General features: G+C 43.2%; 1 protein-coding gene across 2 annotated transcripts in view; it reads right to left on the reverse strand.

The window, feature by feature from the left end:
* RIPOR2 (RHO family interacting cell polarization regulator 2) overlaps window positions 1-21,225 on the reverse strand; it is a 270,446-nt gene that overhangs the window by 91,647 nt on the left and 157,574 nt on the right. For both annotated transcript variants that reach the window (XM_069730892.1, XM_069730893.1), the window contains exons 7-11: window positions 17,670-17,819; window positions 14,501-14,564; window positions 13,020-13,063; window positions 2,021-2,146; window positions 1,703-1,851 (exon numbers count right to left, since the gene is read on the reverse strand). In XM_069730892.1, coding sequence (XP_069586993.1) covers window positions 1,703-1,851; window positions 2,021-2,146; window positions 13,020-13,063; window positions 14,501-14,564; window positions 17,670-17,819 — 533 coding nt within the window. The remainder of the gene's footprint in view (window positions 1-1,702; window positions 1,852-2,020; window positions 2,147-13,019; window positions 13,064-14,500; window positions 14,565-17,669; window positions 17,820-21,225) is intronic.

The raw sequence follows: 21,225 nt of genomic DNA on the forward strand, positions 1-21,225 counted from the left end.
TACTTTTGGTCCCTTTAAAAACAGGGTGGCACATGTTAAGGAGCTGAAACTCCTAAACCCTTCATCTAATTTTAATGTGGATACCCTCAAATGAAAGCTGAAAGTCTGAACTTCAACTGCATCTGAATGGTTTTGTTTAAAATTCATTGTGATAATGTCTATAACCAAAATTAGGAAAATGTTGTCTCTGTCCAAATATATATATGGATCCAACTGTAGTTAGATAAATATGCTCAGGTAGTAGGCCAGCCTGAAGAAATGTGTTTTTAAAGCACGCTTAAAACTGATGGTATTGGGGATTAATCAATTTATCCTGGGTAGTGCATTCCAAAGAATTGGCGCAGCACCGAGAAGTCTTGGAGATGGAAATGGGAGGTACGGATTATTGAGGATGCTAATCCTAGGTCTTTAGCAGAACAAAGAGAACGTGAAGGGTGGTACATTGAGACAAGGGAGGAGATGTATGGTGGTGCTGAACCGTGGAGCACTTTGTGGGTGACAGTGATATGTTTGTACTGAACTGTGGAGTAGATGGGTAACCAGTGCAATAACTGGCACAGGGTAGAGGCATCGGTGTAACAGTTGGTGAGAAATATGATCCTGGCTGCAGCATTCAGGACAGATTAGAGAAGGGAGAGTTTAGCAAGAGGGAGACAGATTATTAAAGAGTTACAATAACCCTGATGAGAATGAATGAGAGCTACAATAAGCGTTTTTGCAGAGTGGAAAGCAAGAAAAGATTAAATTCTAGAAATGTTTGAGGTGTAGATGCTGCCTGCGCCATGACATGTCTGGTATGGGCGGGCGGAAGGGATGTCTGTCCATGCCTTCATGTTCACAGATGTAGGGGGATGTGTGCACCCATACAACCGCTATGGGCGAGTTTTACTATAAATAACTCCCAGTACACTCCAACATCACCCCCTTGGAGAAAGCTGTACACAAAACGTGCATCAAGGGTACACCTTAGGCTGCCACACCGGTCTATGCTCATTTTCACATATTGCTTATTATGGGAATTTAATCATAGTCTTCTTGGTACATATGTAGTTTAGTCCAGGAACGTTATCCATTTCCATTTTTTGGATCTTATTGTTATAGGGCGTTCTATGTGATTTGTCTGCCATTTTTTCTTATTATGCTGTTTTATAGCCTACATGTCATTTACTTTTAGCAGACGTTGGCTTCTGAGATACTTATCCTTTTAAAGTTTGGATCCTCTTTGCCTCATTGTGGTATATTTGGTGCATTTAGGCATTTTTGCTTGGTAGAACTGCTATTGTTCCACTCTGCATCTTTTTGGCGTATATGCAAGTCCATTCTGCATATGAATGCAAAGATTACTATTATTGCACAAGTGACTATTGATATTTGTGTTCACAGGCCCTGTGTGTGCTTTGCCTATATCCGATACTATCCTTTTTAAAGTTTTTATATGTTTTACGATGATTTAATAAACATTGGTATTTTATACATGGCTTGTACTCCCGTGTGTTTGTAGGATTTTATGCACATATAAGCAATTTGGATGATGAAATCCTGCAGACAGATTCCTTTTAAAGCTGGACTACATAATCTGAAGCATGAATAAAGCTTAATTCACATTGCATCTAGGAGCAAGGACCGATTTTGAACAGGGATAATATGAAGTTAGGGACATTTTGGAGAGCAGTAGAAAATATATTAAATAAGTGGTACTTACCACCAAGTTACTTCAAGGTTAAGTTTGATAGTACCAAGGTCATTTATGTCAACAGCAACAGCTTGAGGATGAGCTGCAAAAAGGTCCTTTGTTTCACAAGTAACACTTCCAACTAGGATATGAGTTGCAATCCCTTTAAGTTCGGTCACCTTAGAAAATAAAGAATATACTGTAAGCCATCAGCTTGAAATGTACAGAGGTGGGAAAGATGGTCTTTAATTTTCCACTACAGATACGGTTTGTCACAGAGTTCCATGTATATAGCTTGCTTCTATCACTGTACTGTCTCTATGTAACACTTTGAGAATAAAGATGTACCTTAATTGATATTAAGCTGTTAATTAGAGGAACGAAAAACATTTCATCACCGTCCCAAGTCTGCTTGCCATTAACTTCAATTTTGCCTTTTAGTTTCCATCTCTGTCTTCCATATCGCATAAATATCTGAAAATTAAAAATCAAAACTTGTTTTTCAGTTATATATTTGGCTGGTGTTAAACCATAATCTATTAGTAGAATGTCATGTATACATTGTAGATACGTTTACCACAAATGGAGCAAGAAACAACATTTAGATAAAGCTGTTTTGAAAATATGGAAGTCTGTTTCAAGGGTCAGAAAAGTCTGATGCAATCTACCCACATCAAGGGTTTTTTCAGATCTAGATTAAATAATTAATCAATGGCATACAATGATGTCTTTAATAGCTAAATATTTCTACGAAGCAGTACAGAAGTACATTGTCTGACCATGGATCATATACAGATGTGTTAACCCAGACTCCCAACACACATAGCACTTCCTTTCCCAGGTGTATTTTTAAGCAGGTGTCACCCTCTACTGGAAGCTGCTAGAAACTGCAATGAACACAGCGTTTATGATCACGAACAGCTACTTATTGCTAAAAATACTAGTTTCTTTAATATAGGCATTCAAATTTGTGAGATATATTTAACTGGAGGTTAGTGAATGAAATGAATCTACAAGTAGCGACATTCTTCTGCTGCTTCCGGTGAGTGCAGATATCTGATGAGCATCTACCATTCCTAGGATAATCATCAGACATGAGCGCTCCTATAGGGCTAATCCAGACTAGCGCATAAATCGACAGTCCTGCTCATCGTTATTGGCACCCATGAAGTGTAAGTACATAATGTGGAATATCTCCTCAATAAATGAAAGTGAAACAGTTTTTTTGTATAGAGTATTCGTGTTAAATACAAAAGAGCAAATGATCAACAATAATTTAAAACAAAAAATAATGGGAGGGAAAAACAAAAACCTAAAGCTTGCCGTGACGCTGGTACATTAAATTAGTGTGGAAACGGATTTTGACTCGCCTGTGGTAAATCACTGATGAGACTCGCCTGTGATTGCGGGACGAGTTGTACTTTTGAACGACATCATTGTTTTTAGCATGTCATGTACTAGAAAACGGGAAAAAAATTCCAAGTGCGGTCAAATTGCAAAAAAAGTGCAATCCCACACTTGTTTTTTGTTTGGCTTTTTTGCTAGGTTCAGTAAATGCTAAAACTGACCTGCCATTATGATTCTCCAGGTCAGTACGAGTTCATAGACACCTAACATGACGAGGTTATTTTTTACCTAAGTGGTGAAATTTTTCTTTAAACTTTGCTAAAAAAAAAAAAAAAAAAAAATTGCGCCATTTTCCGATACTTGTAGCGTCTCCATTTTCCATGATCTGGGGTCGGTTCTGAAGCATCGCCGACCTCAGATCATGTGACGGGGGTTGGCGATGCGATCATTTCCGGCCGCCCGGCCGGATGCGGTAGTTAAATGCCGCTGTCTGCATTTGACAGCGGCATTTAACTAGTTAATAGGCGCGGGCAGATCGCGATTCTGCCCGCGCCTATTACGGGCACATGTCAGCTGTTCAAAACAGCTGACATGTCCCGGCTTTGATGCGGGCTCACCGCGGAGCCCTGCATCAAAGCAGGGGATCTGACCTCGGACGTACTATCCCGTCCGAGGTCAGAAAGGGGTTAAGGTTGAAGGAAGACTCCATCTAGTTCAACCCATAGCCTAACCTAACATGCCTTAACATGTTGATCCCGGTACCATTGAAGAAATGAAATAATCCACTCTATCCATAAACAGAGAGATAGTGAGGGATCACTTGGCTAATTTAAATTAATTTAAATCTCCTGGTCCAGATGAATTAAGTCCTAGGGTACTGAAATAGTTAGCAGTGGAAATTGCAGAACCACTAGCCAGAATCTTTGAAAAATCCTGAAAAACAGGAGAAGTCCCAGAAGATTGTTGTCTCTATCTTCCAAAAAGGAAAGAAGAAGTAGCAAGGAAATTACAGGCCATTGAGCCTTACTTCTATACCAGGAAAGATATTAGAACAAATTATTAAACAAGCATGTGTGCAAGTACTTGGATACGAATACAGTAATAAACCAGAGCCAGCATGGGATTATAGCAAACAAGTCATGCCAGACTAATCTAATTTACTTTACTTCTATGATGGAATCACTGACTTTGTGGATCCGGGAAAAGCAGTAGATATAGTATATCTCGACTTCAGCAAAGCATTTGATAAAATAGCTCATACTATCCTTATTAAAAAATGACTAAGTATGGGATTGAAAAGGCTACGGTTAGGTGGATTCAAAGCTGGCTCACTGACCGTACTCAAAGAGTGGTAATAATTGGTTGCACATCCAACTGGAAGAATGTTTCAAGTGGGGTATCACAAGGCCCAAGTGCTGTTCAACATTTTTATAAATGATCTAGATAAGGAACTGAAGGTAAGCTAATCACATTTACAAACAATGTAAAGTTAGAAGGGATAGCTAACAAACTAGAGAAGACTGAAAAAGGATTCTGAAGGATCTAGATAAGCTTGAACAATGGGCAGCGACTAAAGGTACCGTCACACTCAGCGACGCTGCAGCGATATAGACAACGAGCCAACCTAAACTAGATCGCTGGAGCGTCGCTGTTTAGGTCGCTGTAGAGACGTCAAACACAGCAACTCCAGAACAATGCAGGAGCGATCCAGTGACGTAACGGCGACTCACTTCTCGTTCCCGCTGGTTGTTCGCTCCATGTAAAACGTTGCTGGCGCCAATGCTTTTGATGTCAAACATGACGATACACGCCGACCTGGCGACAAAATAAAGTTCTGGACTTCTAGCTCCGACCAGCGATGGCACAGCGGGATCCAGATCGCTGTTGCATGTCAAACACAACGAGATCGCTATCCAGGACGCTGCAACGTCACGGATTGTTGTCGTTCCCGTTGCAAAGTTGCTGAGTGTGATGGTACCTTTACAGAATGGTATTTAATAGGTAGAAATGCAAAATTCGACATCTAAGTAAGAAAAACTAAAATTACATCTATAGAATGTGAGGATTAGAACAAAGCAACAGCAAGTGAGAAAAACAATTGGGTACACTAATAGATCACAGGCTACACGAGTGATTCAGCAGCAAAAAAGGCAAACATCATTCTAGGATGTATGAAAAGAAGCATAGAGAGTCTAGATCATGTGAAGTAATTATCCCCCTCTACTCAACCTTTGTCAGGCCTCAACTGGAATATTGTGCCAGTTATGGGCACCACATTTAAAGAAAAAAAAAAAAAAAACACATTGAAAAACGGGAGCAAGTTCATAGAAGAGATAACAGGATGGTGAGCAGACTGCAAAGTATGTCCTATGAGGAACAGTTAAAGAATCTTGGAATGTTTAGCTTGCAAAAAAGAAGGCTACGAGGAGACTTAATAGCTGTCCACAAATATCTGAAGGGATGTCACTTTGTAGAGGGGTCATCATTCTCATGTGCACATGAAAACAAGCGAAGCAATGGAATCAAACTGAAAGGGAGAAGATACAGATTAGATATTAGAAAAAAAAACTTTGACAGTGAGGGTGATCAATGAGTGGAACAGGCTGCCAAAAGAGGTGTTGAGTTCTCTTTCAATAGAAGTCTTTATTCGGATGCTGGAGAGACATCTGTCTGAGATGGTTTACTGAATCCTGCATTGAGCAGGGGGCTGGAAACGATGACCCTGGAGGTCCCTTCCAACTCTAACATTCTAAGATCTGATATTAGCAAACACAAGACTTCCAAAGAATATAAGGCTATCTCCAAAGACCTTGGTATTCCAGTTTCAATGGTGTGCATTGTGAAGTATACCAAGCATGGAGCATTCAAGAACCTCCCTGGACGTGGGGGAATAGACGAAAAATGACGAGAGATGTCATTGAAGGTTGGTGCGAACGGTGGAAAAAAACCATGGCAAACATTAAAAGACCTGAAGGCCAACCTGGAACAGCCTGGGGTCATGATTTTAACAAGTACCATACGTCGTTCACTAAACCAAGCAGAGTTTTATGGGCGAAGGCCAAGGAAGGACTCATTGCTGAAGAAAAGACATAAAAGGAACAACTGATATGTGAAAAAAAAAAGAGTACCTTGACAAACCACAATCCTTCTGGGAAAATGTTCGGTGGACAGATGAAACAAAAATAGAGCTTTTTGGCAATGCAAAGCAACAGTTTGTTTGCAGATGGCAAAATGGAACTTAGAAAGGAAAAGAACACCCTACCAACAGTTGAGCATGGTGGAGGATCCATAATGCTGTGCGGAGTCTGGTACTGGAGGCCTTGACCATATCACAGGTATCATGAAATCAGAGAATTATCAAAGAGGTTTTAGAGCGAAATGTCCTACCCAATGTAAGACAATTTGGTTTGAGTCGAAGATCATGGATCCTCCAGCAAGACAATGACTCAAAGCACACATCGAGAAATACACAGGAATGGTTGAAATAGAAAAAATGGACGGTTTTAAAATGGCCATCAATGAATCCTGAGCTCAATCCCATTGAAAATCTTTGGGGTGAGCTGAAATCTGCCATTGGGAAAGAGAAACCTGCAGTTTGTTCAAACTCTTGAATGTTTGCAAAGGATGAGAGGGAGCAAATACCAGCTGAGAAGTCCAAGAAGCTACTAGATTGCTACAAGAAACGTTTGGAGAATGACTGTCATCAATGCCAATGGGTGTGCAACCAAGTATTAATTAGGGGAGCCTTTATAGCTGCACATGCCCTTTATTCTGTTTCTTCATTGAAATTGGAACATGTAAGGTGAAAAAGTCGTAGTTACTCACCGATAACGGTGTTTCTCGGAGCCCATGACAGCACTACGGAGAGAGGGGATCCGCCCTTCAGGGACAGGAAACCTACAGATAAAAGGGCGGTACCTCTCCCTCGCATCAGTTGGTTTACAGAGCATCGGAGGACCTCCAGGTTAGTTTACAACAGAGAAAAAATCATATTACAACATTTCTTAAAAGAGGAACCCCGTGCCTATACTCAAACTATATACAGTATATAAATTATATGTAATTAAAGGTGCTCACCGCACACGTGATGGGAGGGAATAAGCGAGTGCTGTCATGGGCTCCGAGAAACACCGTTATCGGTGAGTAACTACGACTTTCTCGGTCTCACATGACAGCACTACGGAGAGAATTGCAGAGACTAAGCTTAGGGAGGGACCACCGCCTCGAGAACCCTTCGTCCGAAGGTTAAGTCAGACACAGAGGCTAGATTTAATCTATAGTGTCTAAAAAAGGTCGATGGTGATGACCAGGTGGCCGCTTTACAGATTTGCTCTATTGATACCTCTGACCTCTCAGCCCATGAGGTAGCTACTGCTCTTGTGGAATGTGCTCTTATACCATCTGGGATCTCATTCCCCGAGGATGAATATGCCAAGACTATCGCCTCCTTTATCCACCTCGCCAAAGTACCCTTGGATGCCCGAAATCCTTTTCTGGGACCCTGGAAACAGACAAACAGAGAGCCTTCCTTCCTATACTCTCTGGTGGAATCTAAGTATTGGATTAGGCACCTTCTGACGTCTAGATTATGGAAGTTTTGCTCTTTCTCATTTTTTGGGTTTGGACAAAAGGATGGCAGGGAGACTTCTTGTGACCTATGGAATTTTGATGCCACTTTTGGCAAATAGGCCGGGTCAGGTCTAAGAGTGACTCTATCATCTAATATTTTAGTGAAGGGTGGATTAGAGGATAAGGCTTGAATGTCACTTATTCTGCGTGCGGATGTTAACGCTACCAAGAGAATGGTTTTAAGTGATAGAGTTTTAATGGAAATCGTCTCTATGGGTTCGAATGGAGGACTCGTTAATGCTGAGAGGACTAAATTTAAGTCCCATGAGGGCACTTTCTGAGCGACTAATGGCTTTGATCTGGTCACCGCCTTAACGAATCTAATTATCCATGGGTTGGCTGCAATATTATGGTTATAGAGTGCTCCTAGAGCTGCTATTTGTACTTTAAGAGTACTAACCGACAACCCCTGTTCCAGACCTTTTTGTAGGAACTCCAGTATTTTAGGAATTGAGGGCCCATCTTGGACCTTTACTTTGGAGACGGACAGAAATTTTTTCCAAGTTTTCCCATATATTTTAGTAGTGATGGGTTTTCTACTTTTTAACAACGTGGTAACTAAATTATCCGAGAAACCTCTTTCTTTTAATAGTCCCCGTTCAAAAACCAGGCTGTCAAATGTAAGTTCGATTCCTGTGGGTGGAAGATTGGCCCTTGATGTAGAAGGTCTGGTATATTCGGCAGGACCCATGGGTCCGAGACCGAAAGCATCCTCAGCCAGGAGAACCACGTCCTTTTTGGCCAGAACGGGGCTATGAGGATCATTTTCGTTTTGTCCTCTCTGACTTTCCGAATGACTGCCGGGATCAGAATAGTTGGAGGAAAGGCATAAGTTAATTTTTGAGTCCACGGAATCATAAAGGCATCTAGAGCCTGTGGATTCCCTATCGGGTTCAACGAGCAGAATTTTTTCACCTTTTTGTTTTTGTAATTGGCGAATAGATCTATTGTCGGTGCTCCCCACATTTTTGTGATCTGATCGTAGATGGAATGGTTTAGGGACCACTCTCCTTGTTTTAACAGCGATCGACTCAGGTAATCTGCTCTCTCGTTGTTTGAACCCTGAATGTGTAGCGCAGAGAGGGATAGTAGATTTTCTTCTGCAAGGTTGAAAATTTTGGCTGAAGAACTCATGAGTGCCTGAGACCTTGTTTCTCCCTGGTGGTTTATATACGCTACAGTCACTTTGTTGTCTGAAAAAATTCGGACATGATGTCCCTGAATATAGGCCAGAAAAGAAAGAAGAGCCTGAAGCACTGCCCAAAGTTCTTTTTGGTTTGAGGATGCTGATATTTCCTGAACTGACCAGGTTCCCTGGGCCACTCTGTCCCCCATATGAGCCCCCCACCCTGTGGGACTCGCATCGGTTGTTATCACCCGGGATATTTGTGTCACCCAAGGAACTCCCTTTGATAAGTTTTGGCTCTCTGCCCACCAACGAAGGGAATGAATAAGTGAGGAACTCAGGGTGATTTGACTTTCCAATTTGTCTTTTAGTATTGACTGCCATTCGAGTACGTGCCACTGAAGTTCTCTTGTGTGGAACTGTGCGAAGGGTATCGCTGGTAGGCATGAGGACAGAGAGCCTAGTAGTGACATTGCTCTCCTTAGAGTCATGGAAGGATGGTGAAAAGTTCGCGATATCATGGCTAATATGTTGTCTTTTTTGGGGTTTGGAAGTCGGCATTCTTGTACTCGGGAGTCTAATGTCAGACCTAGGAACTCCTGTACTTGACAGGGTTCCAACTTTGATTTTTTTAAGTTTATGAGCCACCCCAAGTCCGTCAAGATAGTCATTACCCGGTCCCTCTGTTCTTTGCATCTTTGGGCCGAGTTGCTTACGATGAGAAAGTCGTCTAGGTAAGGGACTATTAATATATTTTGTTCCCTTATGTGGGCCATCATTTCCGCTATTACCTTCGTGAATATTCGAGGGGCTATAGAGATTCCGAACGGAAGAGCTCTGTACTGAAAAAATCTTAATTGTCCTTTTATGGGAACTGCCAATCTCAGGAATTTTTGAGACTGATTGTGGATGGGCACATGATAATATGCATCGGTTAGGTCTATCACGACCATGTAGCAATTTGGAAACAGGATTTTTATGGTGGACTTTATAGTTTCCATTTTGAATTTGTAATTTTTTACGTATTTGTTCAGGTTTTTTAGATTTATAATGGTCCGAAAGGACCCGTCGGGTTTTGGTACTAAAAAAAGAGGGGAGAAAAACCCTTCTCCTACTTCCTGAGGAGGGATTTCTTGAATTACAGATTTTTGCAGTAGGGAAATGATTTCTTTCTCTAAAGCTGCTTGTTCTGCCACTGAAGATTTTTGTTTCTATGTACTTCCGGGGAGGAAAAGAAATAAAATCTATTTTTAGACCGTACTGTATGATGTTTAGAATCCAGGTGTTGTTGGATATTTTCTCCCAGGCGGGAAGGAAAGATGTGAGTCTTCCCCCTACCGTAGGCACAATGTCATTTGGCGGGTTTTTTGTCACGAGAGGTGTTGCCAAAGAGGTAACCTCTATCACTTCTCCTGCCTTCTTCCCATTTATTCTGCTCCCTGGGGGGTCTGCGGCGGAAAAATCTCCGATTCCGAAAGGACTGCCTGAATGGGGCTGGGCCCAAATTTGGAAACCCTTTCTTTTTGTCTCCTGCTTTTTGGAGAATGTCATCCAGGGTCTCTCCAAACAGAAAATTTCCTTCACACGGAATAGAACATAGCTTCAGCTTTGTCTGGAGATCCCCAGGCCAGCTTTTGAGCCATAAGGTTCTTCTGGCTGCATTGGAGAGAGCAGCGGCCTTAGATGTTAACCGTACGGAGTCTGCCGAGGAGTCCGCCAGGAATGCTGCTGCTGCTCTGATTGCAGGGATAGAATCTAGTAATTTATTCCTGGGTAGCCCGTCTCTAATTTGACTCTCTAATTGATCGATCCATACCATCAGAGATCTGGAGGTGCAGGTAGCCGCAACAGTAGGCCTCAAGCTACCCCCAGCCGATTCCCATGCCCCTTTAAGAAATGTGTCTGCTTTTTTATCTAAAGGGTCTTTGAGGGTACCCATGTCCTCGAACGGGAGCGCAAATTTTTTCGAGGCTTTTGCCACCGCTACATCCAACTTTGGTGCCTTATCCCAGGAAGTGGATGCGTCATCATCGAAGGGATACTTTCTTTTAAGCGAGGGCACTGAAGAGTTTCTCCTATCAGGTTTTTCCCATTCTTTTTTAATTAGGGATTGGACATTGGGATTTAAATGGAAGGTTTTCCGTTTTTTTTGTCCCAAGCCACCAAACATAACGTCTTGGGCTGTTTTGTCAGGTTTAGGCTCCTCCACCCCCATAGTAGCCCTAACAGCTCTCACTAAGGCATCCACTTCCTCGAGAGGAAAACAATGTCGGCCTGAATCTTCCTCGGAGGAGGATAGGGAGGAGTCAGAATCGTCCGAATCTGCGTCATCAGATGAGGATCGGACAGAGTGGGATTGTACTGTTTCTTTTACTTTATCTTTTCCTTTTTTGGAGGAAGATACAGCATTCTGAACCTCAGATCTAATAATATTTTTTAGCTCTGATGCAAAGTCGGGAGTCTCCTCACATAGCACACGCTGGATGCAGGATTTACAAAGCTTTTTGTCCCAGGCTACTGGTAAAGCTTTGTCACAGATGGGGCAGGATTTTTTCCTTTTCTCCAGCTTCTTCTTTCCCTATTAAGGGAGAAGAGGGAGCCCTATTATAATACATTCACGAAGATCAACTCACCATTCGGACGTGCAGGCAGGTACCGGTTCTGGAGGGGGCCCTGGGTCTGGAATGGAAGGTTCCCGAGGAGGTGAACTAGTCTTCGCAGCAGACCTGCTGCGCTGTGTAGAACGGCTGCTAGACCCACTTCTGGCGCTCTTAGGGTCTGTCTTCTTGTGGTGCTGCTGCCTAGGCTGCAGCTCCTGTGGATCGCTGTCCTCCATGATTTACAGGGAGATGGTGCGACAACTGTGTGTGCACCATCTCCCTATTTGTATTTGGCGCCACCTCCGGCGTTCCCCCGCACTTCCGGTCCTGCGTCACGTCCAGGGAGAAGAGAAGCTACTGCGCATGCGCGCGGCGATGACCCGGAAGTCCTGCCGCATTTCCGGAGCGGCGGCCATCTTAGTACACCCGGAGCGTGCGCTTGTCGGCACAGAAGCTCCGGGTGATCCAGCGCCCCTTCCTCTCTCAGAATCGGCGGCGTTCTCCCTCCGCTCACCCTGAAGAACCCCTCGGTTCCAGCGGTGGCTTCGGGAGCCGGACAAGCCGCGGCAGGAGCCTCCTCGCTGCCGGTACTCGACCGCCCGGTCCATCGGTCTTCATACAGGTACCACCGGAAAGAGGTTCCCTGTTCAGGGACAGGAAACCAACTGATGCGAGGGAGAGGTACCGCCCTTTTATCTGTAGGTTTCCTGTCCCTGAAGGGCGGATCCCCTCTCTCCGTAGTGCTGTCATGGGAGACCGAGAAAATAATGTTTTATTGTGGTACCACTTTGGACCACTAATTAAAAAAATCCAGAGGATAACACTTCGGTACATTTCTATTTATTTCCGAAGATATTGTACAGTCTTTGAGAATAACAAAGGGGTGCCAATAACGATGAGCAGGATTGTATGCTGTCTGATTCTTTTAATTGAAAAGCACACCGAACAATGTTATTTAAAAGGGTTGTTCAGATGAACAATTTTTTTCTTGATCTGACCAAGAATACATTTTTATTATAAATCTAGGAAACTATTTTATCATGTACATTTATTAATTTACTGGTAGTTGTATAAAAATGGATTTCACATGGATGAAAATCAGAAAAAAAAATAGTCTTCTGTATGAAACTCAGATGATTTCTTACACGTTGGTCTGTGAATGCTTTTACACAAAGTGCTCTCCTCTCCCACTAACCAGAAGGGTGAATGTGGCATCTTTCTTATTTCCAAAAGTGGTGTCATGTGCATGTGTGTACATCTATTTGTTTTTTCCTTCACCTGCTTTTGGTTGTCAAAATACAAAAATATGAGAATATAGTTTTTTTTTCCTACTCTAATCGAGGCTAAACCTTTTGTCAGCTAATAGCTATATTTGTGGTCTGCATTTTTCGCTAAATATTTCAGGGTTAAAAGAAAACATATATATACACTTTTGCTTACTGCTTAACCTGATCATGGCAGCATGTGATCTGCAAAGATCAGGCATCAAGAGATCACATTGGAAACATTCACGATATGTTGAGAGCATCTGATGTAGAACGAAAGCCAAGATAAGTCATTATTGAGAGCCATCTCTATACTTGTAAGGGTCTTCTTCCCATGTACAAAACATTTTATCTACTGAAAAAGTAACTCATTCACAAACCTCATACTGGTCTCCAGGACACAGGCGTGCAAAACCAGCTAGGCCTATAAGACAAAAAATATATATTTTAGTTTAATAACTTATTCAGAAAAGACATTAGTCTATATTAATATGTCTAGAGTTGTAGTCCATATTAAAGGCGTTGTCCACTACTTGGACAATCCCTTCTTGATCTAAATGTTAGGCGCCGATAAAATAAAAGACCTACACTCGACTCCCTTGCTGGTACTGTTCCCGTTGTCACGGGGCTCTGGTGCAGTTGTTGCAACATGCGACCCCCAATCAGCACTGGCATCACTGTCCCCATCTTCAGACAAATCGAACATAATGAGATGTCTGGTCTGCAGCTTATCTCGAACTTCCTCTTCCTGCTCAGTTGGCCAGGAGGCGGGACAGTGATGCCAGTGCTGATTGGGCGCCGTGGTCATGTGTCACAACAACAGCCCGGGAGCCCTGGAGAGAGCGAGTGCCGACAGAGCGGGAGGTGCGTCAGCACAAGGAGGAGAGTATACTTTTTTTTATTTTAAATCGGGGCCAAGTGTGGGGTAGGAGAAAAAAAAAAACTGTCCAAGTAGTGGACAACCACTTTAAAGTCTGTACGGAAAAGATAGACTACAAAAATTAATCTAAGGTCAGGGCTACAGAAGTATAAGTGACCACAGGGTGGCAGCAGTGATTTTATTAGTCTATACAATAATTAGAAAGTGATGGTATGGTTAAACATAATTTGGTGTAACAAAATGCACAATAGAGTCTCAGAAAATATCTAGTAATGTTTAGAATATCCCATGTAATAAACAGAAAGACTCTGTACAGATCATCTTTGACAACGCTTTATTAAAGATAAAACAGAATGACCTATGTTACTATGTTACCTCACGTACTTTTAGATGCCATTTATTTAGTATGCTAGAACAGACAGTTGTCCAGCTGCTAGGACTGCGGACAATCAGTATGCCCTAGCTGTTGTGGCTCTCGGGGCAGTCCCTGAAAGGACGCAGGCTTCAGGCACATGAGAGCATGTCACTTTGCGTCTAGAAAGCCTCTGCTTTTCTGTGCACCAACACCTGACATTTTAGGAAAAATCGGAATCTTGGATGTGATACGTACATGCTAATAAATATTCAGAGCCCCGATAAAGGTCACTCAAAAGAACACTGAAATAGAAGCCGTTACAGCACCCCAGAGAGAGGGGCAAACTGGTCTAGGGGGCTGGGAGAGGAAAGGCTTTAGTAATAACCTCCGTCATTTTAACCATACAACCCTGTTGGAATAACCAAAAATTAAATTGTTAAATGCAGAATACAAGAATACAAAAAACACCTAACAACTCATGGCATAGTTACAATTAGCGCACCCATACGATGAGCCGATCCACATTGGACAACATATGTTGGATGAGACTTTTTTTTTCTTTTTTTTTTTTTTTTACACAAGACAAAAATTAACTGATGTGAATGCACATGACAAGAATTAACTACCTTTCATTTTGATGTAGAATTCACCTAGTAGATTTTCCATTTCAGACTCCACCGTGCACATGTTCTAAAAAGTAGATTGATAAAGTTGTCAGTAAAAAAAAAGAAAAAAAAACATTCCCAAGTTATTAAACCAGTATCTTCATGGCAGTGTCCTTTACATAAAAGATAGCTACGAAAACCTACAGGCGTCCCACATACAAAGTGCATTTTAATTGAGAGATCTTGAAATAAAGGGAAGATCCACAAGGTGATGAAGTATTACAGTCTAAATTACTTACCTGTAAATGGGTTTTTTCAAAACCCATGACAGCACCATCTAAGAGGTGGGATCCGTCCACCAAGGACCGGAAACCTTCAAAGAGCTGGGTCTGGCTTTAAGATAACCTTGTCGTCCAAGATTTGCTTAAAGGGAGTACTACCCGACAAGGTCTGAATATCACTAACTCTTTGAGCAGATGTTAGGGATTGTTTTTCAACAAAAGGTTCTTGACTGATGCAGAATTGATCGGTGTGAAAGAGGAGTTGGTCAGCACCATGTTCAATCCCAAGGTGTAATTTTTGGGGTAACCTCTAGTTTTCGTCTGTCACATGTTTTTATGAATCTCATTATCATCCTATTACTCACCATTATATAGAGCTCCAAGGCCGATAGCTGTACTTTAAGGGTGCTAATAGATAACCACTATCTAGTCCTTTCTGGAGAAATTCTAAGATGGGCTCAATAGAAATATAGTTTTACCCTTGAGCTGCTGAGGAATTTTTTCCAGGTTCTACTGTAGATTCTAGAGGTTACTAGTTACCTACTTTTTAGCAATGTGGAGACTAAATTAGGTGAAAACCCTCGCTGCACCTCCCAAATTTCAAGCCGTCAAGTGTAGCCTAGTTGCCTCGGGGTGACAAAATGGACCTTTAATGAGAAAATCTGGATCTCTGGCAGTACCCAAGGATCAGTGAAAGACATCAACCTCATTCATGAGAACCATGGTCTTTTGGGCCAGAATGGTGCTATTAAAACTATCCTTGCCTTATCTTCCTCAATACTGCCGAAAAAAACACCTTGCGATTTAGTGAGCAAAAAAAAGTACTCCATCGGGTCTTTACTGAGTCACAATTGTGATAATCATATAATTACTTGCTCAACTGACTCCATGTACATCCTCATTTGGATGTATGCACATTTAATAATTTTTAAACCCATATTATCTAATAAATTAAGACGTTACCAGTAGTTTTTATTCACATACCCCTTTTTTTCCCTTTCCCCGTCCCTTATATTCTACCGTTAAGACACAATTAAGTTTTGGGGCACTGCCAAACGTCCTTCCCCAGATGCAGGTATTTCTTATTCCGCAGTTGGGAAAGGTGATAAAATGTTCTCTTCATTACCGATGCTTGTTTGGACCTTACTCAGCTGGGGTTAAAATAAAACTGGAGGAGAATCTTAGTCTCTATGAGAATGTGAAATGCAATGGATGTACAGGGCATACTAGTATTGTCCATTAGCGAAGCTCAGACATCAGCTCTGCTATAAATCATGAATTAAGGTACCGTCACATTTAGCGACGCTGCAGCGATCTAGACAACGATCCCGATCGCTGCAGCGTCGCTGTGTGGTCGCTGGAGAGCTGTCACACAGACAGCTCTCCAGCGACCAACTATGCAAAGTCCCCTGGTAACCAGGGTAAACATCGGGCTACTAAGCGCAGGGCCGCACTTAGTAACCCGATCTTTACCCTGGTTACCAGCGTAAACGTAAAAAAAAAACCCAAACACTACATACTTACATTCCGGTGTCTGTCCCCCGGCACTGTGCTTCTCTGCACTAAGCGCCGGCCGGAAAGCAGAGCACAGCAGTGACGTCACCGCTGTGCTTTCCGGCCGGCGCTTACACAGTGCAGAGAAGCACAGCGCCGGGGGACGCGACAGACACCGGAATGCAAGTATGTAGTGTTTGTTTTTTTTTACATTTACACTGGTAACCAGGGTAAACATCGGGTTACTAAGCGCGGCCCTGCGCTTAGTAACCCGATGTTTACCCTGGTCACCAGTGAAGACATCGCTGAATTGGCGTCACACACACCGATTCAGCGATGTCTGCGGGAGTCCAGCGACGAAATAAAGTTCTGCACTTTCTGCGCCGACCAACGATGGCACAGCAGGATCCTGATCGCTGCTGCGTGTCAAACACGATATCGCTAGCCAGTACGCTGCAACGTCACGGATCGCTAGCGATATCGTTCAGTGTGAAGGTACCTTTAAGGTAGTGCAGAGAAGCACAGCGCCGGGGGACAGACACCGGAATGTAAGTATGTAGTGTTTTTTTTTTTTTTAACGTTTACGCTGGTAACCAGGGTAAACATCAGGTTACTAAGCACGGCCCTGCGCTTAGTAACCTGATGTTTACCCTGGTTACCAGGGGACTTCGCATAGTTGGTCGCTGGAGAGCTGTCTGTGTGACAGCTCTCCAGCGACCACACAACGACGCTGCAGCGATCGGGATCGTTGTCTCGATCGCTGCAGCGTCGCTAAATGTGACGGTACCTTTAGAGTGTCAGGCATTTCTTCTGCTTGTTCTTTACACTGCAGAAACAATGCTTCCAAAGGAGTGAAGGCCCATTTTGACAGGCTCATCATTGTATGAACGCTTGCTCCCTGATTAACAATTATCAGCCCATCTAAACAGGCCAGCAATCACCCTACAAACAAACAAAACTCTTGTTATTGGGTGTATTGATTTTTAAGAATGTTTAAAAATAATTGTTACCGGCAGCAAATCAGCTTGTCCTGTCAATAGCATGATATTCAGCACACACAGAACGATCTATGCACACTGAACACGATCGTGAATATGAAGTCTGGGAAACCTAGGCCATTAAATATCCACTGATCCACTTAGTTGTAGGTAATTGAAAGTCTTTTAGAGATGAGATCAAGGCGCGTGAACCCAGCCTACATGTAGCAAAGCTTTGTGGGGTAGCCACAGACGGAAGTCATGGAACAGCATTTCAGCTATAACACAAGTCTAGACAGGGCAGGAAAAAAAAATCAGATTTCAGGACTGTTTATGCCACACGATATATGGAATATAGTGCTGCCCCAACAGATTTCTAGAAACACGGCTCAAGAAGTGGGGAGCGAATGGACCAGAGAACAACATTTAAGGACCTACCTCAGTGTACTCTTTGTAACTCTTATTTATTTCAGACAGACTCTCCCGTGCGGCCCTGCTTGAAGGTGAAACAGCAAATGCCTGCTTCATTTTACATGCTCCCTCACGTAGGCGTCTCTGGATGCAATACGCTTCATACAATTCATCAAACTTACAAAAAATAAATAAATTGTATATTAGACATTAGATATATTGTAAGATTTATACACACATGGCCATAAAGACAGCAAAAGGTAACAGTTTCAGTATGTGTAGCAGCATTTCTATCCAACCGGTTTGAAAAAAAAAAAAAAAAAAAAAAGTGTAGGATCCTTTATTCACCCATAGAAGCTACATTTCAGTTCTCTCCAGGAATCCTCACTATACATATTTGTTTCATAAAATCGAATGAAACTATCACTAATCATATTGGACTAAATGTTGGTGACTTCTGATGATCTGCGCCAAACCTCTCCTTATATTTAGGGTGTGGGGAATAAAATTACATACGGTACATATCTGATCTCGATACTTTGAAACAATCTTAATTTTTCAAACTATTATAATTGTAGCTCAATTAAGATCCTTAAAACGTTGCAAGAAACTCTTGGACTGCATTGTTGATTCTTCATATGAGAAATGGGATGTTTTTTGGAATTTCTGTTCCCTACAAAACCATCCACAATGTAAAGTAAATTATATCGGTTTTCAATAAAGAGGAAGAATACTTGGAAACATTGCAGGACTCAGGGCAACAGGTGGCACCAGAGAAGGAGAAGTGGATATGTGCTGCCTACAACACAACCAACCACAAGACAGCTGGAAACCCTGTTATTTAGCAGAAAAAAACACCACACTATTTATAGCAGCTTCGTTACATGGAGTTTTAAGGCTGTTTCCGAGGAGAAGCACAAATGAAAAAGCAAGAGTGAGATACACAGTTACCTTCTTAGCAATTTCCTGCATTGTGCTCCATCTGCAGGAGACAAGATAAGCTGCCATTGTCACCTAAAAGCCCCGAGCAGTCATACAGTGTGTGCAATTCCAATCTGGCCTCTAATTTTTTTTACCCAGTAAACATACAGCAACTGTATCCAGATTTTTAGGTCTGCAAACGTATATGAAGATGTATTGGTTAAAAAATGTGCATCTGAGCAATGCCTTCATTAGGGGTAGACAACCTGGTTTTCTGCAGTTTAGCGTCAGTCTGTGAATACATAGCATTCCAGGAGAACAGTAAACCAGTTCATGGCCAAAAGGACCACGGGCAATTTTTGACATTGCAGTACTTCAACAAGACAGTGAAACAAGACAGCTGGTTTAGTTTACAAAAAAAACATTCCTACTTATGGGCATAAGTACCATGGTAGCAGGCATGCTCCTATGGGGTCAAACAACAAAAACAAGTCAGAGAAAAGGCCAAGTATTAAATGAGCACTGAAAGGGGGTACCCTCACTGTGAACGTGCCCATGACACGGAACGCTCCCGACCCTCCCATACACATGAACACATGGCTTGACCACACGTATGTTTTCATGAGAGTAGGGAGACTCCCAATCTCAGTCAGATCTAGAGGGAGTGGTCTGCCCTGAAAACAAACTGTTTAAAGAGGATCTATCGTCAAGAGAAGAGAGGCGAGTTTTTACTTTTCTTTTACTCTTGCTGCCCTCAATCTGCCATACACTTCCAGAGTGGAGTGGATCATTAATAGTGGTTCGTGGCTCACAGATTCCCTGGGGGCATGTATTTAGGTTGCTCTGCGTTATTTATCAGTGTGCCACAACCCCTTGTAAAAACTAGAAAAAAAGACCACATTGCTGAAACCATATGGCGGATTTAAGAAAAAAAACAAATAAGCATAATACTCAGGGGAACGGCAGGATAAAACGTTAAGTGCAAAAGCACGCTTCCTGACGAAGCCACAGCTGGTGGCTCTGCAGGCACATCCTCTGGGCGCTCCTGTGGCACCCCATACACCATGTCACAAGGTAATATAGCCACTTATTAGCATGGCATATCTTGGATTTTACAGATCCTTCATTATGCTGATTGATGAGAAGAAAACGAGCTTTGCTGATTATATGAGCACTTATCATTACCTATAAGTCGTGCTCCTTTACCTTTTCTCTACCACTGTTGTGACCGACCTGTGCAATAAGTATCTATAATATAACGCTGGGAGCGTCACTCTGTCCGAAGCCTTTATAGACTGCGCAAGCGCTGGCGCAGTCTGGGCCTCATAGAGTGACGCTCCCAGGAGATCGCGGTATGCGTAAACACTGAACACACACCGCGATCTCCAACAGAGAAGCAGGGACCGCCAGGAGGGTGAGTATGAGCTATATTCACCTGGCCCCGTTCCACCGCTGCGCGCCGCCATCTTCCCGGTCCTCGGCCTGTGACCTTCAGTTCAGAGGGGGCGATGACGCGCTTAATGCGCGCCGGCACCGCCCTCTGACTGACCAGTCACAGCCAGAGGACCGGGAAGATGGCGGCGCGCAGCGGTGGAACGGGGCCAGGTGAATATAGTAAGTGCTGGGGGGGGCCTGAGCTGGCGGCGATACCGGCACCTGACCCCCACAGCGCGCCGGTGTCCCCGCTTGCTCAGGCCCCCCAGCACTCGGCGCCCAGCGACAATAGGGGAGTATGGTATTTTTTTTTTTATATATTGCAGCAGCATACGGGGCATATACAATGGAGCATCTTATGGGGCCATAAACCATAATGGAGCAGTGTACGGGGCATATACTATGGAGCATCTTATGGGGCCATAAACCATAATGGAGCAGTGTACGGGGGCATATACTATGGAGCATCTTATGGGGCCATAAACCATAATGGAGCAGTGTGCGGGGGCATATACCATGGAGCATCTTATGGGGCCATAAACCATAATGGAGCAGTGTACGGGGGCATATACCATGGAGCATCTTATGGGGGCCATAAACCTTTATGGAACAGCGTACAGGGGGCATATACTATGGAGCATCTTATGGGGGCCATAAACCTTTATGGAGCAGTGTACGGGGGCATATACTATGGAGCATCTTATGGGGGCAATCAACCTTTATGGAGCAGCGTATGGGGCATATGGATGGGAGCAGCAAATTAAAGAACGGTAGCGCAGGATGGGAGCAGCACATGACAGAATAGGGCAGCACATGACAGAACGGGGACGCAGGATGGGGGCAGCACATGACAGGATGGGGACGCAGGATGGGTGCAGCACATGTCAGAATGGGGGCGCAGGATGGGAGCAGCACATGACAGGATGGGGACGCAGGATGGGAGCAGCACATGTCAGAATGGAGGCGCAGGATGGGAGCAGCACATGTCAGAATGGGGGCGCAGGATGGGAGCAGCACATGACAGGATGGGGACGCATGATAGAGACGCAGGATGGAGCAGCACATACCAGGATGGAGACCATGTACCAATATAAATGCTCACCACCCGGGCGTAGAACGGGTTCAATAGCTAGTACTATATAAAAGCTCTTTGCACGCTTTATAAAGACCAGTCATGTTTTCGATCTATAGATCTGTCGCTATTTAGCATAACTGCATCATTCATGCA

Source organism: Ranitomeya imitator, chromosome 6 (genome assembly GCF_032444005.1).
Source record: "Ranitomeya imitator isolate aRanImi1 chromosome 6, aRanImi1.pri, whole genome shotgun sequence".
Taxonomy (NCBI): domain Eukaryota; kingdom Metazoa; phylum Chordata; class Amphibia; order Anura; family Dendrobatidae; genus Ranitomeya; species Ranitomeya imitator.